The sequence below is a fragment of the Rattus norvegicus genome, chromosome 4 (assembly GCF_036323735.1).
Source record: "Rattus norvegicus strain BN/NHsdMcwi chromosome 4, GRCr8, whole genome shotgun sequence".
NCBI classification, from domain to species: Eukaryota; Metazoa; Chordata; class Mammalia; order Rodentia; family Muridae; genus Rattus; species Rattus norvegicus.
This window is the reverse complement of record NC_086022.1, coordinates 122,528,613-122,547,047: the sequence shown is the minus strand read 5'-3', so window position 1 is coordinate 122,547,047 and position 18,435 is coordinate 122,528,613. Positions and strand designations below refer to the sequence as shown.

The 18,435-nt window shown below is 48.5% G+C and overlaps 1 protein-coding gene across 1 annotated transcript; it reads left to right on the top strand.

The window, feature by feature from the left end:
- The first annotated feature begins 1,906 nt into the window (after positions 1 to 1,906).
- Positions 1,907 to 16,263, top strand: Sec61a1 (SEC61 translocon subunit alpha 1). Its single transcript, NM_199256.2, is given in 12 exon segments — positions 1,907 to 2,020; positions 2,259 to 2,326; positions 4,958 to 5,023; positions 5,096 to 5,174; positions 5,986 to 6,117; positions 7,734 to 7,843; positions 8,085 to 8,238; positions 11,262 to 11,422; positions 12,568 to 12,765; positions 13,008 to 13,199; positions 13,687 to 13,763; positions 14,579 to 16,263. Coding segments are annotated over 12 exon segments (1,431 nt in total). The 5' UTR covers positions 1,907 to 2,013; the 3' UTR covers positions 14,766 to 16,263.
- The last annotated feature ends 2,172 nt before the right edge of the window (positions 16,264 to 18,435 follow it).

Below are 18,435 nucleotides of genomic sequence, written 5' to 3'. Positions count from 1 at the left end.
AACATGTGTTTTTAGATTTTCTTTCCATTGATGATTAAAACTTCCCACTCAAACCACAAGTGTTAACAGTATTTTGAAGAAACATATATCTGTAGCACAGTAATCTTTGTGGTAGGTGAACACTGAGCACAGGGCCTCATACATTGTACAAGGACTTTGCTGATAAGGGAGTTAGTCTCAGCTCTATTCAGTTTTCTTTTAAGATCTTATGTATAATAGAGTTCTGCCTCCATGTATGTCTGTGTCAGATCACCCATAACTGAAATTACAGACTGTTGTGACCTGCTATGCACATGCTGGAACTTGAATCTGGGTCTTCCTAACTGCTAAGCCATCTCTCCAGCCCCCTACTTCCACTCTTCAACAAACTTTTTGGTACTCAACTTTTTGTATCCTGTCACCAACATAAGATGCCCCCATTCTTGGTTGGGGATAGGGGGAACTTCATTTTGTAAAATACAGATTTTATTTTGTGAGGTCTGGAATCCATTACTATTTTAACTTCTTCATTGTCCTGAAGATGAATAAGATTCATGTTTATTGTATTTTAAAATACTATTATCAGGGGGATGGAAAGATGACTCAACAGTAAGATCACTTGCTGTTCTTCCAGAGGACCCGAGTTCAGTTTCCAATACCTTGTCAGGTGGCTCCCTCTTCTACCTTCAAAAGGCACCTGTAATCATTTACTTACGTGTGCACAGAAGCAATAAAAATCTCAAAGAAATCCTTAATCAAAACTTCATTTAGATTTTATGTCTCTTCTAGACATGTTTCAAGTATTTAATAATAAAATCTTTAAAATGTGTAAATGCAAAAACACGGCACATCTGTTTCAAAAACCTCACATTGTGGCCTGGTGTGGCGCATGCATCGCTAGTCCCAGAGTCAGGAGGATCTCTGAATCTGAAGCCAGCCTAGTCTACATAGTGGTATCGAGGGCTACCTAGAGACCTATTTTAAATAATCAAAAACAAAAACCTCGCACTGTGCTAAGAATATTCAGTTAATGCTTTCCCTAAACCCCTCAATATTTGTGTAAGCACATGCAATTTAATGCCAAATTAAATCCAAATGTCATATTAATGAAATAGGGCTGGATGTCTAGAGTGTTTCTAAAAGACGCGGCCACCAAAAACGTCTCCGTTAAAGTCAAGACTTGGCTGCATGAAACCCAGCACTCGAGGCGCACAGCAAGACTTCTATTTCTGATAGCAGAGCACTGAGATCAGAGATTCTTCTAAAAACAAATTTCACGTTGCCCTACCTAGCCCAGTCCCTTTCACACAGCCTTTGTTCCACCCAACAGTATTCCTTTCCCTGAAGATCTGGAGCAGCAAGGCTTGGCTCGGTTTCTTCATCTCTTCCTAATTCTCCGGTTCCAAAAGCCTTATTGGAATCCGCTACGATAAGGCCCACACCGAGCCTCCAGACCCGGCCTCCGCCGACCGTCCTCAAACGCAAGAGCTTAGGTATCCTCAGAGGCAGCCCATAACACCCACGCCAGGAGGAATGCAGGACAGGATTCAACACACGGCTGTTCTCTCGCGCGTGCCTCGCAGCAGCCGAGGCCTACTGAGTCGCGACATGCTATCCCTGGCACTTAGGGTCACCGACCTGGACGGCCGAATAGTCTGCTTCGTAGGGCCATAACCACGGTGAAGTACTCATAAGTAACACAGGCTGACTCGTTCCTCACTTCCGGACGAGTCTGAGCAGTTGCTCACGCCCACTTCCGGCGTGGCCCGACAGTCGTCTTCCCGACAGGCCCTCTGCTCCTGCTGCATGCCGGGAGTTGTGGTCTTGGCGCAGGCGGCGCGGCGGGCGCGCGTGGCAGGAAGCGGAAGCGGCCGGTGGCCCATCCCCGGCCCCGCCTCGCCGCGCTGCTCGCCGCCGGGCTATCACTGACGTGTCTCTCGGCTGAGGAAGCGCGCTCCAGATCTAGCAGCACCGTCGCCTCACTCGAAGTGGAGCGCAGTCGAGGCAGGGAGTGTAGTCGGACCAGCCACCGCCATGGCGAGTGAGTTTCCTGGGGCCACCCCGGCGCTGCCAGAATACGTCTTCTTTCTCCGCTTGGGCGCCGGCCGTGCTGCCCTATCCTGGCGGAACGCGGCCTGCCCCGGGGACTCATCCCCGCGCCCCTAAACCGAGCCCTCTGGGTCCCTGCACTCCCACGCCCGGCTCCCATCGTGCTGGTCTCCCTCAGGTGCCCTCAAGTTACTCTGTACCTAACTCTCTTTCTGTTTCTTCCATCAAAGTCAAATTTCTGGAAGTCATCAAGCCATTCTGTGTCATCTTGCCGGAAATTCAGAAGCCAGAGAGAAAGGTAAGTTCCCCCAGATGGTGGTCAAAGAAGCCTTGCAAAACTGGGCACTGGAAGTTTACAGTACAATTAAAAATGGCCTCAGTATACCGAATGGAAACTGCCCCTCTGGAGTGTAGTGTGTGTGCTGGGATACTCACGGGAGCCGTTGAAAGGTGACCTGGTTGTATGGGAATTCTCACGACACCGTGTCTCCTTTGGAGCATCTTTAGTAGTAGATAGTGTTTAACAAAGCCTCAGGTTTGCCTAGTTCAAAAGTGGGTCTGAGCAGTGATTGAATAAAACCTCAGTTAGGATCCCAGATTGAGTTACCCTCCGTTCTTCACCTCCAGCAGGAGCAGATCATGGGGTGTCTGTTTCCTGTGGGAAGTAACTTTAGTATCTAGTTTCCAAAGAAAAAAAACCAGTCGTGTAGTCGATATGAACGTGTTTGTATTTTTTTTTTTTTTTTTAATGTATGCTGCCCCAGCATCGAGTTTAAATGCACTGGTGAAGTCTGCTGCTGTTGACAGTAGGTGCGCTAAAACAAGGAAGGGGAGAGATGTAGCACCGTGCGAATCTTAATCAGAATTTCCATGGCAGTCAGCCTCAGCCCAAGAATAAATGTTCCTTATTGGAGATTGCCCGATGAAGGAACGTCTAGGCCCGTGGGTTACAGAAAACAATAAATCCACTTTGTGTCAAACCTGGCATTTGTAGCTGACATTTACATGGATACTTAGTGTGTACTCCTAATTTTTTTTACTTAAGATAGTTTTGTGCAAATGCCTTATAAGTCCCTTGCTGTCTTTGACAACATTGTGCAGAGCTTTACCTGTTCCACCTCAGTGCAAAGGTTCTGGCTCAGGGGTCAAGAAGCCCAAGTCCCACACTTTACATTCTTTCTTCATAGTCCTGTGACCTTGGCCTGGTAGAACAAGGGAGATGGGAAATATGTAAGGTATAACTGGCCCGGATTGGGGGTCCATCTGGTGAGAGTTTTGAATGGGACTAGAAGTTGCCTTGAGGGTGTGGGAAGGCTTCCTGGCTGGCATAAGTGCACTTGGATGGCAGGTTGTGAATGTAAAGTCTAGGGTGAGGGAGGTGGGCAGATAAGAAACGGCCTTGGCAGAGGGAGGGAGAGAGGGCCCTCAAGTGTGGCTTGGGAACCCTTGCAGGAGAGGGCAAATCATGCTACCGAACGAGGGTGACTTTGCAGCTATTCCAGAGGCAGAAGGTTCAGGACATAGACAGAACATCTTTGGATGTTTGCTCTTGAATTGACCAGGAGAGGAGGCTTTCTCGTTTAAAATAGTCTTGAAAAATGTGTCTCCTTTTTTCTAACAGTATCGTTCCTTGGGCTGGGAAACTGGCTACTGGCGGGCATGAGGCCCTGGTCAGGTGTCCATCATCACAATAGATGATAGCACGTGTACCCTTTTGTTACAAGCTTGTCTCTGATACCTGTGAAGTGTCTTGCTCCCCCGTCGTTAGGTGCTAAGTCCTTGGTGTAATAGGATTGGAAAGCAGTGTTCGTGAGAGAAAGAGGAGTAATGTGAGTCCCCCAGCTGCCTCTCTGAACTTGGAATTCACATCACCCAGGGAGTACATTACTGTGTCTTTCCGGGAGTGACTAGACCCAGAGAACTTAGATTCTGACCTGACAGCCTGCACACCGAACCAGTGCTTGTTAGAAACTTTTCTTTCTTGTTTCCTTTTCCTTTTGGCTTTACATTTGGTTAACATCTTGGTCTTTAGCTGTCTGTTAAACCCGTCGAAACCTGTGTGGTGGTGGGTCAGGCACTACTGAGGAGCTCTCACTATCTAGTGACAGCTCTTGAACAGGAGGAGCCTAGAGATTTCTAATCAGGCTAGAGAGTAAGATGATGTGTGTTGATTGTTTGACTTGCTTGATTTGTTACCTTTCTGGTTGTCGTGACAGCTTTCCTGACAGAAATGGAAGGAAGGAAGGAAGGAAGAAAGGAAGAGAGGGAGGAAGGGAGGGAGGAAGGAAGGGTGAATTGTGTTTGGGCTTACTGTTGACCGGTGTAGTTCATTACAGCAGGGAATGATTGACAGCAAGAACTTCAGGCACATTGGTCACACTGCATCCCCGGCCAGGAAGCAGGAAGCTGAGTGCTGGGCTCAGCTCACTTTCTCCTTTTTATTCAGTTCTGGATTCTAGCCCATGGATTGGGGCCTCCCACATTTAAGCTGGGTCTTCCCACTTAATAACTCAGTCCAGAAACTCCTCCATTTTTGTTTCCATGGTGATTCTGAATCCCATGAGGTTGACAATTGAGGTTAACATTATACTTAACACCTGGGAAGGGTTGACGAGAAGCCATCTTTAGTCTCAGCTGTTACTGTGAATGGTTAAGAACATAGCTTTGGGCTCAAATTCACTTCGCTGTAGGATTTGAGATAGATTACATTTTCTTGACCATTTTGCTCGTTGTCACATGAAGATAATCTGCAATACAGGTCTTTGTATCACATCTTGGACAGAGAAAGCACATGATGCGTGCTACTTAATGTTAGGGCTGTGTTTGGTACACTTTCGAGCAGCCTCTGAAATGGGGAATGAGAGCTTATTTGGATTCGTGTGCATTTATTTGCCTATGTGATAAAGTGCTCTCGTTCATTCCCTTCCAGATTCAGTTTAAGGAGAAGGTGTTGTGGACGGCCATCACCCTCTTCATCTTCTTAGTATGCTGCCAGGTAAGCTCTGCTCAGGCATCGTAGGGCTGAGTGGGCTGGAGCACGGGTGATACTCCTCTCTGCTCTTTGTAGATTCCCCTGTTTGGCATCATGTCTTCAGACTCAGCTGACCCCTTCTACTGGATGCGAGTGATTCTGGCCTCTAACAGAGGTAGGACTGCCTATGCCGCCCTTCCCTGTGGTGTGGGGAAGAAATACATACAGCATTTGCTGATGAATGCACCCTGTGGGTCTGAATGCAGTACAGAGCCTGTAATAACAAGATAAGGCTGCATTGTAGAAATTGTTTAAAACATGGGAGAATTGGAATACCTAAAAGTGATAACATTCTTTAGAAGGTATAATTTGTTACTTGGCTGAAATCTTTTTCATATCTGTAGGTTATAGTGTCTGTCTCCCCCTCCCCCCCCCAAAAAAAGGACTTTTGTAAGCCCTAGACCATTTACCTACCTATGGGCACAGAGAAGATTTTGAATACGTATGTTGATACTGCATTTGATTAATTCAATTAAAAATATAGTGCACATAAAGTTGGAAATCAGAACTGTGATTGAATTTAGCATAATGGAAGGTGGGAGTTTATTCACAGCCAGATATGGTTGTGCTGGCCTCTTTCCAGACTCCGGGAATGCCTTCAGTGTTATCCTTTCTTACTAACTGATGGGGAGACCAGCCTCTCTTATCTCCATGAAGCTAGAGTAAGTCTGTTGCTGGATTGAAATGCAGCTGTCTGAATAACATGTGGCTGCCTGCACAGAATGAGAGCTGCCTGGCAGGGTGAATAGGTTGCGTTAAGCTGTGCTCTAGTTGTTGGTCCTTGGAGGTGGTTCTATAAGGTAATTGCTGCCAGCAAACTGAGTGCTGTTGAGCTTGTATGTTAGTAGCCTAGTGTTGTTCTTTATATTTAACAATGTTTGTCCTTCCAAGCTCATTTTGGCTGTGTCTTGCCTTCTTTCCTCAAGGTACCTTGATGGAGCTGGGTATCTCTCCTATTGTCACGTCCGGCCTTATCATGCAGCTCTTAGCTGGTGCCAAGATAATTGAAGTTGGGGACACCCCGAAAGACCGAGCTCTCTTCAATGGAGCCCAAAAGTGTAAGAAATATTGTACATTATGTTTTGGTTGCCGATGTGAATTTGCTATAAAGCTGAGATTAAAGCACTGTGCTTTGTGCTCTGACCTCCTTGGCTGCCCCTCTGCATGCACTCCATGACCGCACTAGGAAGAGGCAGGATGGAACGGAAGGAACAGGGCTGGGAGCTCACCCTGTCCTGTGCACAGTTGGCACTCATATATCAGAGCTTCACTGAAGAGAGCTCCTGTATGTGTGACTCGGGTTAAGGGAAGAGAGGACACTCCTGAATGTTCTGTGCTTCTTATCAGCTTGTGAAGTGAAGAAAGCGAGGTGGTCGTCCTGAAGGTGTAGTTTTTCATCTAAGGAGGTAGTGATGTTTGCCATACAGCAAGTGATAGGTGTAACTGGTAACCGTGGCTTGCCACCAGCCTCAGTGCCCTACCTCTGAACTGGAATAGGTTATTCAGAAAAAGTTATCAAACCTCCTCTGCCTTAAGAATTGAGGAATATTGGGAAGTGGAAGTGCATTTGTAGCATGCCCAAATCCCTGGGTTTGATTGAACAAAGCTGGAATACTGAGCAATAGTGTTTTAATTTTTTACATGTTTAATTCATGCGCATGTGCCATAGTGTATGTGTGTAAGTCAGAACAATGTAGGTGTGATTCTACCCTTCTGTCATGGGGTTCTGGCCATTATCCTCAGATTATCTAGCTTGGCAGCAAGTGTCCTGGCTCTGATGTTTCATTGGTTGGTTTTATTTATTTGTGATTGTGTTTGCATGCATGTATGTGCCATGGATCTGTGTAGAGAAAGGTCAGAGAATATTATAGAGTCCGTTCTCTCTTTTCTCCTCTGTGTGGAATCTGAGAATGTCAGGTCATCGGGCCTGCATGGCAAGTATTTATCAACGTGGACGTCTTGACAGTCCCTGAACAGTTTTTTTTCTAAATTTCAAATAGGGACTGTGTTAGAGGGACACGTGAAAATTTAAACTGAAATTTAAGTCTTATTTAGAATCATCTCATGCTGGAAAACCAATACTATGTGTCAATTCAAATGTGTCTAGGAATGAAATACACTGAGATCTGAGACACCGCAGAAGGAGCTCTGTCAGGGGAAATGGGACCAGTAGCCAGGCCAGTGGCACTGTGGGTTCCCTTTCAAGACACTTGAAATATAAACTTAGATCCAAAAGAATTGGTTTTATCCCAAAGTCTTCTACACTCTGGACTTGGATCACGGTGGTGAGCTCTCGAGGTAGCCCACTTACAGCTCAGCTTAGAGATCTTCGGATCCCAGTGACCTGCTCTGTGCTGGGGCTTCAGGGGTGCCAGCACTGCGTTACGTCTCTGATTCTGCTTGAGATTCCATGCTCTTCCTAAGACCACATCTGCCAGGCTTCAGCTCTTTCTCGTCACTAAGGAAGAGGTGAGACCGGAGAGCAGATGGCTTTTGTTGAGGGTGCCTGTGTTCTCTCACACTTTGACCGTGTGACTATGGAGAGCCCTCCAGCTCCTTGAGGCAGTGTCAGCACTATGTGTTTTCTTTCAGTGTTGGGCATTCAGGTGTTCATTAGCCACTTCCCCTGCTTTGTCCTGTCCTGCTCTGAGAACACAGTTCTCTTGATTTCTAGTGTTTGGAATGATCATCACTATCGGTCAGTCCATTGTGTACGTGATGACGGGCATGTACGGGGACCCTTCAGAGATGGGTGCTGGAATCTGCCTGCTGATCACCATTCAGGTAACTGTTATGCTGTGCCCCTCAACCCCCACCCCCAAATACCAAATCTCAGCTGTGCCTTTAAGAAGCTGGAGGTTGTAGGTTTGCCCTTCTTAATACCAGATAAAGGCTGAGGATGCAGCCCACTCAGCTCTCTGTTTTAATACTCAAGAACTCAATTATTGAAGAAGAGAGCCACATCCCCTGGGAACAGTAACATGATCTATTTGGGTTTCTTTCCTTTTTTTCCTTTTTTCCACAGCTCTTTGTTGCTGGCTTAATTGTCCTACTTTTGGATGAACTCCTGCAGAAAGGATATGGCTTGGGCTCTGGCATCTCTCTCTTCATTGCGACTAATATCTGTGAGACCATTGTATGGAAGGCATTCAGCCCCACCACTGTCAACACTGGCCGAGGTAAGGGCCTCAGCTCATGCCACAGTTTAGCAGAGGCACAAGCTCATCCACTGTGTTTTAAGGATGGGGGAACTTATGCTCACGGCATTACACAGCCTAGATTTTCATATGCCTCATCATGGTTGGTGTGCCAGATGAGTGGGATCTGTGTTCTCAGCACACTGAGAACTGCACTACAGGAGTAAGTGCATTCTGTTTTAGCCTCTGTCTTGGGTGAACTTCAAGTCAGAGCCCACTGTGTTGACATTGAGATTGTAAGCATCTTTACCTTTATATATTTTGGCAGTTTACTCTGGATCATTTACAAAAAAAGCAAAACAAAAAACTGAAACTACTACACCAAAGTATTTGATCATGCTTGCCCTTGGGCTCAGATGGGTGGTATGAGCACATTTCTTTACTACTGATCTGGGTCATCGTGTAGTGAGGGGTCATAACACACATCTGTAATTCCAGCTCTCCAGAGGCTGAGGCAGGAGAACTGAGAATGTAGCTCAGTGGTAGAGGTTTGTGCAAGGCTCGACACCTGGCACCACAGAATACCGTGCAACCACATGATGCCTGGCTTATAGTAGGTACAGGTGACATATTAGCATGTTATGGCATTGCCATTAAGAGTGCCCTTGGATGGGAATGTTTCTAATCAAAATGTGTAAACACAACGAACGCTGTAGAATAAGACTTACTAGGGAACGAGACTTTTGTTGCTAAATGTGTTATTTATTTAGAAGCGGCTCATGAAAAATATTTGTGCATGCTTTTATAAAATTGGATGCAGGGGCAGTTTCTGCCTTCAGAGGCCGTACATACAGCCATCTAATGAACAAAAGCTGTCCTCTAATGAAATAAGTGGCATTGAGAGAGACTGGGGCAGTGAAAGGCACAGGTAAATGGAGTTGGAGTGTATTGTTTAGAAAGACCACATGATCAGGGATGCCAGCATTGGAAATGATAGCAAAGAAGGGAGCAGGGTGGGATGCTCCATCCCGGCTCAGGAACCAGCAGAGAACAGTTGCATTCTGGGGCTGATGGAGTGTGGAAGGACTGATGCACTCATACTGCAGAGCATTCTGCAGGGGAAGTGCCATGGCTGCCTTGAGCAGACAAGCAGTGAAGCACAGGTTGGTTGTTAGGGAAGAGGTTGTAGGGAAGATGGGACCAACGTGGAAAACAGAAGTCCATGGAAATGTAGTCTGAAAGGGCACTTTGATTCACTGACTGTGGTATGGGATGAACCACACCAGGGAAGATGGCATCAGTAAGGTTCAAGGACCAGAAATGTACTGAGGACACAGGTGACCTGTAGCCAGGACTACTACACTTGGCTGGCTCACCACTGCTGCCTCCTGAGGCAGTGCAAAAGTCCAGGACTGGGAAAGTATGGACAGCATGCATGGGTGTGCCACTGGGATGGTGCTAAGTATGTAGAGATGGGCTTGTTCCTAGAGAATTGACAGATATGGCAGCAGTTGTAAAAATTAGAAGAGCCAGGACCTAATCATGGCATTGTTGTCACTGCTGTGGGTTCTAAGACCTTGCTGTCACACAGCATCCTGGGATCTTGGGTCATTGTGACAGCAGTAAGGAAGAAAGGGTCACAGGGAAGGTGTTAGAGAGTTGATCCAGGTATCGCAGTTGAGCAGTCTTGAAAGGCATGAGGGAAGCAACCAGTAGCTCTGTGTCCTGGGCTGAGGTTGTCTCTCTGAAGCTGGACAGGACAAAAGCAGGGTGATGGGAGCTTAGAAAGGCTACTGGGGAGAAAGCAGGAGCAACCGCCCCCCAACCCCCATCTACCTGGACACACCTGTTAGATACAAGCCTTGTCCTGGCTAGCTGCAGCTCCCTTATCCCTAAATAGAAGATAGGCCACAACTGAAAGGTAGGAAGGCTTGCTCTAACCTCCCCTTACCTGCAGGTATTTGCGATACTCTTCTTGCTCTCTTCAGCTTTCAGGAGCTCATCTGTTCGCCAGGCCTACTAGTAGGCAAGACCTGTGGAAGGGTGGAGACCAGGATCTCAGGCCATGCACCCATAATGGCAGCCACATTTCCTTTTGTAGCATTGGTGTTTGGAGCTGAGAACTCCAGCTTTCCTCACTCTCCTACTGGGGACAGGCTGCCCTCTTCAGGGACTAGGATGAATGTTCCTACTGCCCAGGTTCCAGAACAAGACTTGGCCTTTTTCAAGCAAATTGTGTCACAGATGTTCTTCCACACATCTGGTGACCTAAGAAATGAGAGCAGCCAGCTCATCGCAGAAGAGAAGAACCCAGTGCTGTAGTTTGTCTCTCTGAACTCCTTCACCTTTCCTCTCAGTTTGGGTCATTAAGAAGCTGAGGGGCAAAGCAAGCACTCTTCATCCTCCACTTCTAAAAATGTTGTCCTCAGATGAAGTGATGAGATGAGAGCCATACCCAAACTTTGGACTGAGCCCAGAACAACATTTCCTTCTCTGTTCTAACTTTCCCTAGGCCTAGGCCTGGAATCTAATAGCCTCTACAATCTTAACTTCCAAGCTGACTGACTCTATCCAGCTTTTCTCAGCTTCTGACTGAATTGCTCTGTCTGGCCTCACACTGACATTGGCCATCTGTTCTAATCCTCTTGCTCATTGTGTCTTCGCCTGTATCTAGCTTGTTCTCTCTGTAACCTGTCTCTGTGCATCTGTCCCAGTAAAGCTTCCATACACACCCACCATCCATCACTACCACCTTTTTTCTCTCGAGGCTCTTAAATAGCCTCTCTTCCTCTCCTTGTCTGGTGAGAGTTGGGCTTATGTCCGTCTGATTCTGTCAGATCTTTCTCTGATGTGTCACTTTGTTTGACTCAATTAGACATCACTTTCAATATGGCTGCTTCCTTCTACAAACTAACCTTGTCTTCATTGTTAAGGATTAAAGGTATGAACTAAGGGTGTGTCTGTATTCTGGCTGGATCATATCTATAGATGTGGTCCCTTGCAGGAACAGCCATGTTGCTAGATTAAAATTCCTCTACACACCACATGTTTTACTCTGCCCATAGGGATGGAATTTGAAGGCGCCATCATTGCGCTGTTCCACCTGCTGGCCACCCGCACAGACAAGGTCCGAGCCCTTCGAGAGGCATTCTACCGCCAGAACCTCCCTAACCTCATGAACCTGATTGCCACCATCTTCGTCTTTGCTGTTGTCATCTATTTCCAGGTGTGTCCAAAGGCAGCAGTCCAGCTCAGCATCCACATTGTCCTGCCCCGCAGTTTTCAGGTGTAGGATTATTGGTCTCTCTTGTTTCTCAGTAGGACACCTGAACTGCTAGCTGTCTTAATTGCACAGACCCTCATATTTACCAGGAGTTTTGTATTTGAAAGTGGGAGGGTGGGTGGGTTGGTTGGTTGGTTAAGGTTAGTTTGAGACAGGGTCTGTCTAGCCTGGGCTGGCCTGAAGCTCAGTATGTAGACCAGGCTATCCTAAACTCATATAGATTTAACTTCCTCCGCCTTTCAGGTGTTGAGATTAAAGGTTTATGCCACCGTGCCCAGCATGTTTTGCAGTATTTTAATACTGACTGAAAGAAATTACAGCAGTTATCCAGGTGTGGTGGCTCATTTTGGTAGGTGGGACATAAGACCACCTATATAAGTTCAGCATGATGTATGTAGTGAGAGTCTGTTTTAAAACAAACAATGCTGGTGAGAGAGCTCAGTGTGTATGGGTGATTGTTGCCAAGCCTAGTGATAAGTTCAGTTCCCAGGACCCACATGGAGAGAACTAACTTCTTTCTGTATGCTGTCCTTTGATTCCTACTTAGACACTGTGGCGTGCGTGCGTGCGTGTGTGCGTACACACACACACACTTAAAGTTTTGAAAAAGGGATAACAGTGAAAGACATGTCTGTGACGAGCCGGATAAGGCAGTGACTCCTGCTGAGTCAGCTGCCTGCTTGCCTACTTAGTAACAGCTCAGTTTTTCGGAGCAAGGCGATGGCTGGTTGAATTAGTAAGAAGGTAGAGTCTTCTGTCTTGTCCTAGTGTCCTGGGCACTGGGTTTATAACAGTAAAGAAGGAAGCGACTCTGGTGTCCAGGGTTTCGGCGGGGTGGGTGGTTTTGCTGGGCAGCTTAGGGTTTTTGTTAATGATCACATGGGTGATCACTGCCTGGGAACCACCAGTAGGGTCTGGAGGTATAGGAAAGGAAGGGGTATGTGCCCTCAGACACCATCACTGCTGCAAGTCCAGTGGTAGAACTGACACCCAGCATCACCTCTCCTATGGCCAACCCGACTGTCCTGACCACACGGGACAGTAGGCAGAATAGGACAGTGAAAAATCATGTTGTGTTTGCATTGTAGGGCTTCCGAGTGGACCTTCCAATCAAGTCGGCGCGTTACCGAGGCCAGTACAATACCTACCCCATCAAGCTCTTCTACACCTCCAACATTCCCATCATCTTGCAGTCTGCTCTGGTGTCCAACCTGTATGTCATCTCCCAGATGCTGTCAGCACGTTTCAGTGGCAACCTGCTGGTTAGCCTGCTGGGCACCTGGTCGGTGAGTGTCACTGTACCCAGGGAGGATTGTTTGTACTGATGTAGTAGCTGTGGCTTGTGATAGGGTGTCTTAACCTAGGACCAAATATTTCACTTAAAGGTCTTTCTGAGCTTCCTCTTAAAAACAATTTGGTGAGATTGCTGTGGGTGAGCTTATGACACCACAAAGCATCTGCTGGGAGCTTTGGCTCTGCTGTGGCGTGTCGAAGCAGCATCTGGAAGACTTGTGTATCTTACTCCTAGGATACGTCATCTGGGGGCCCAGCCCGTGCTTACCCAGTTGGTGGCCTGTGTTACTACCTGTCTCCTCCGGAATCATTCGGCTCAGTGCTGGAGGACCCTGTCCATGCGGTCGTGTACATTGTATTCATGCTGGGTTCCTGTGCATTCTTTTCCAAAACATGGATCGAAGTTTCGGGTTCTTCTGCCAAAGATGTAAGTCTAAGCCCACATTCCTGCTAGAGATAAGGGCAGCTGCTGGCATCCAGGGAGCTCCACTTGTTACCACTGTGCATATAGTATATGGTATAAGCCGTCCATTCTACAGTTGGATCATCCCTCTGGGGCAGTGTGGAAGCCCCAAGGGCAACCAGTGGAGATTAACAGAGTTGGCTCTGACAGCCTGAGGCCATAGTAGAAAGAGAGACTATTGTGTGAGTGAGTGTATAGCTGCAAGTTAAAGTTCCTCCATGGAGACTTGTCTGAGCTGTGGGGGAAATATCTGGCCGGGAGGTGATAGCATATACCTTTAATCCTAGCACTTGGGAGGCAGAGTCAGGCAGATCTCACGAGACAAGGTTACATAGAGAACCTCCAAAAAATGAGATAATGCAAATCAAAAATCTGAAATTGTTTAGTCCCACTGTGAAGCAGCCCCCTTCCCCTCAGCCTCTGGCTCATGTGCTTATACTTGGTTGTGTAGGTTGCCAAGCAGCTGAAGGAGCAGCAGATGGTGATGAGAGGCCACAGGGAGACCTCCATGGTGCATGAGCTCAACCGGTAAGTGTGCTCATTACATCCAAATACTAGAAATACCAGTACAGCCCGGTATAACCCCTGACCAAAGAAGACAGCACAGGAGAGGAGAAGGAAGCACACAGCCAGGGTGTCAAAATGGTACATACAGGATGGTGGTGACTGAGCAGTCCTGGTTTAGGCTGGGTGGGTCCTAGCACAGGTGAAGCCAAGGTACTGTCAAGAGCAGCTGGCCTGGAACAGGTGCTTAGTTCAGAAATAAGAAAGCAAAGGAGAGGCCAGAGACTGCCAGGCTCAGCCAAGGGTGATAGAGGAATGTAGCAGTCACCGTGCAGAGCAAGGAAGGAGATGAAAGTCTAGGGCTCCAGGAGCAGCAGGCAACCCTACATAGGCCTCCTGAAGCTGCCTCTTGGTAGATGGAAAGTGCCTGAGCTTTCTGCCCAGTCTGTGATCATGGTTAGTTCTCTGCTGTCACTCAGAACAACCAGATGCTGTGTAGAATGAGCAAGTGGTGATTTGAAGTTTCTGACCTCACTGAAGGAGGCCACTACAAGGAACACCAGAAATGTCAGTTTCTGAGCCAGGAGCAGCAGGCTTTCACTTCAGTCCATAACTCTTACGGCCCCTGACTCGTGCTGCCCAGGAGACATGCACAGCAGTCTCAGGCTTGACATTCACAGCGCACCGTCTGGGCAGTCTGCAGACAGCGTCCTAACATTCCTGTTTCCAGGCTAAACTCTAGAGTGGCATCATCCATGTTGGGGTTTGTGCTAGTCACATCCCCAGTCCTGGGTGGCTGGCTCATCAAGCACTGCAGCTGTCTCTCTGTCTGTCTGCAGGTACATCCCCACAGCTGCAGCCTTCGGTGGGCTGTGCATTGGGGCCCTCTCTGTCCTGGCTGATTTCCTGGGTGCTATCGGGTCTGGCACCGGGATCCTGCTGGCGGTCACCATCATCTACCAGTACTTTGAGATCTTCGTCAAAGAGCAGAGCGAGGTGGGCAGCATGGGAGCCCTTCTCTTCTGAGCCTCGTGTGCCTGTGGACCAGGGTGAGGGCACAGGCTCCAGAACTGCCCCGGAAGGGTGCTCTTACTGCTGGAGCATGCTACTGTGGCATAGGGACTTTAATTTTTTTTTTTTTAATTTCATATCTTTTCATTCCACTGTGTAAAGTGCTAGGAAATTTCCAATTTGAAGTTTTGCTTTTTCTGACATTGGCAAGAGACTGATAGAAGTGAATTGTTAGCTGATGTCTGGGGTGTGATAACAAATTGTCCCCAAGTTTCCAATGTAACTTTTATTTAAACCCTTGCACTTCTCAGTGCCTGGCAGCTGCAAGGGTCCCAACTGCCCCGAGGCAGTCTGTGGCCCTGGTTGAAGGAAGCACAAACTACAAGATGTCTGCATCTCCTCTGGGCATGCAGACGGGTGAGGATCAGCATCCGCGTGTCTGCTGTTGCCAGCAGGGAGGGGATTACTGGCTTTACCTTGAGCCTGGCCTCACTAGGTAGCTAGGCACATGTAAAGGGTCCTTGTGCTCTTTTCCAGGTCCCACTAGAAAGGGAGGTCCTGTGGTGGCCACCTCTGTCTTCCTACCGAGAACTTCCTGTTCCAGGTTTTAGAGTTTTCTTGTTGTTAGGACCAAATGTAGACTGGCTGAGGACCTATAGGAAAATCAAACTGGGTTCAGAGATCTCTTAAGGAAGTTGCTCAAAATCCTTTTTATAGTTAAGGTGTCTGGGGTAGCAGATAACATGGGTCTGAGGGTTAGAAGCCTCAGGTCTATAGGAAAGGCCCCTTCTTAAGATAGAAACTGTCTAACAGCAAGGGTACAAAGGCTACAGTTTGAGGTCAGAGCAATCAGAGCTTGTCAGCTTACCTTAAGACACAGGAGGGTCCAGTTGTTCACACAAGGGGGCAGGAGCTCTGGTGGGTGTGCAGCCATGTGGTCACAGCCTGCCAGCAGCAAGACACGTGGGTCCGCCACACCTCAGTGGAAGTAGCAAATGCCTCCCTGACCCAGGGCTTCTAGGGACTCTTGCTGCTATGCTTGCCAGCAAATGGCAATCAAGGGACAATTAGCCACTTGCCCCGACACAGGTCAGCATCAGGGCCCTTGCACATAGCCCAGGACTCACACCATATCACACGTGGCCTTGTCTAGACCCAGTCCTGAGCAGAGGAGCCTGGTGCCCTCCCAGTCCACAGGGTCTTCCCACTGCCCCTCCTCTGCCACTGCCACAGAGCAGCAGGGCTTCCCACCTACCGTAGGGACTCCACAGCTTCTGGCAAGCGGGTGCAGAGTCCCCAGCTCTGGGCTGTGCTGAGGAGCATCAGGCCTAGAGGAGTCCACAGTCTCACTTGCTGCTGTAGCTGTCAGCCGGGCCTGGTGGCTTGTGGTTGATGGTCACTGTTAGTGGGTGAGTAGGGATGACCTGGCTTCCAAGAGGACTGTCACTGTGGACACCAAAATGGCTTAACTGAGATACAGTGAAAACATGACAAATAAACCAACTTTTTACAACCTGCCTCGTCATCTTTGTAGTCAAGCAGAGAGCTTGTTCAGTGTTGGCAGTCACCCAGGGCTGTCAGCTCACCTGTGGCATCTCCTATGCCAGCATTGCCTACCTGCTACCTCCTGGGAAAAGGAGGCACGGGACTAGGGCAGTGGAATCCCTGTGTACCAGCAGGGGTGAGGCTCTGGCTTCCAGTGTACGCCTGGGTCCTGAAGGGCACTGAAGTGCTGCCCACGCCAGGTAGGTGGTACAGTTGGCAGGAGCCTATAGATAATTGTTCAGGCTGAGAGCACGGCTGTTCACCAGGGAGGCTCAGTCTGTTGGTGGCTGCTCTGGGACCAGACCTGCAGCCTTGGTGCTGGCCAGAGCCTGATGGGGACAGGTGACCTAGGTGGTCCACCTGGCACTAGCCTGCCTGCAGCTTCTTGTTGGCACACCTCAGCAAGGGACAGGCCATAGGGCAGTTCTTGGGCAAGACTAGGAAAATGTACACAGCAGGCCCTTGCACATGCTGTTCTGTACAGCTTTGGAACATTTCTCTGCAGTGCGAGCCTGACTGAGGACAACGCCTGGCCTCAACAGCAGCACTGCTTAAAGCTGCTCAGACACAGGTGGGCAGCCACATCTTGCACTCTGCTGCCAGCTAGCCACAGGGTTGCAGGAGCCTAGCCGAAGGTGGTGGGGCCCAGGCAACAGGATACTCTGTTGGTCTGTAGAAAACCTACCATTTGAGGGAGTTGGGGGGAAGGGACTGAGGGACTGAGCCTCTTGCTGCCTGGTTACTTGAAACTATGCCAGAGCCAGCCAGTCAGAGGGAGTCAACAGAGCCCCCTGAAGCAGCAGTTTGGTCGAGGCTCCCTTTCTACTACTTGGTTACTGGAGCCCTCCGGGCACCTTTGCTGGGACCTAGTTGGAGTGACATAAGTAGATGGAGAGGATCTGGGTCTGGGAACTTGACAGGTGGGAATGCCTGTGAAGAATTACATGAGATTCAACTCTTCATACCTGTGAGGGGTTTTCATTAGGTTGAGAGAAAAACCCACCCTAAATGTGGACTTTGTTATTTCACTGGCTGGGTCCTAGCCTGATAAAGGAGAAAGCAGAGCAGGGGCAGCCATCTGACTGGATGCAGTGTGAGTGATGCTGCAAGTTCCTGCTGTCTGGACGTCTGTCCTGCCACCATGGACTGAGCTAGAGTAAACTCTTAAGCTGCAATGAGACAAATGCTAGTAAGCCAGGTTGCCACGCTCCCTGAAACCCTACTCCTGTATGCTGCTCTCCTTCCCACTACCTCCCTGCTTCCAGCCTGCTCTGCTGCATTGGCTGACAGCCTCAGGAGAGTCTAGGGAAGACCAAGAAGCTTAATCTCTCCCATGGTGGCTCAGGCCCTGGGGAAGAACATGCTTCCCAGTGATGGCAGAAACCCAGCCTGGATTAGACGTGCCAGGCCCTGGTCTGGACTGCTACAGGAGTGCCATTGCTGCCGTTGCCCGCACCCTTCTGGCTGAAACCTGTGATCAGTTCATCTGGTATTGCGTTGTATCAGCAAATAGCTTTTGTGGGAATGGAAACAGAATACACCATGGGAGCTTACACCCCAAACAAGAGCGTTTCCACAATGTCTACCAAGCCCATCACCTGTATTCCCCTCCTGCCTGTCAGTCTCCTGTTCATCCTTCAAAGCCCACCCCAAGAAGACCCACAACCCATCAGAGGGGTGACAGTAATCCCAGTGTTCACAAGGCTGAGAGGAGGATCATGAGTTTAAGGCCAGCCTGGGCTACTGTCTCCATAGTGGGAAGTCTGGGTATAGACTAGATCAGAAAAATCCCTAAGATGCACTGGAGGGAAATACCAAAAGTGATCATGTCCATTACTGTTTGTGTTTAGAGTAAGCAAGGAGGAGCCTGGTGTGGTGATGTATACCGTTAATCCCATTGCTTCTGACAGAGGAGAGGCAGGCTGGTCTTAGTTCCAGGTCAGCCCAGGCTACACTACACAGTGATACCCTGTATCCTCCACCCCTTACAAGTGTGTGTGTGTGTGTGTGTGTGTGTGTGTGTGTGTGTGTACACGCAGTAACGTGCGTGTGTGCCATGTGTGTGAGGAAGAGTGAGCATGACACACACCTGATGGGGGCAGTGAGTAAGAAGGACATGACAGTGCATCTGGAAAGCTCT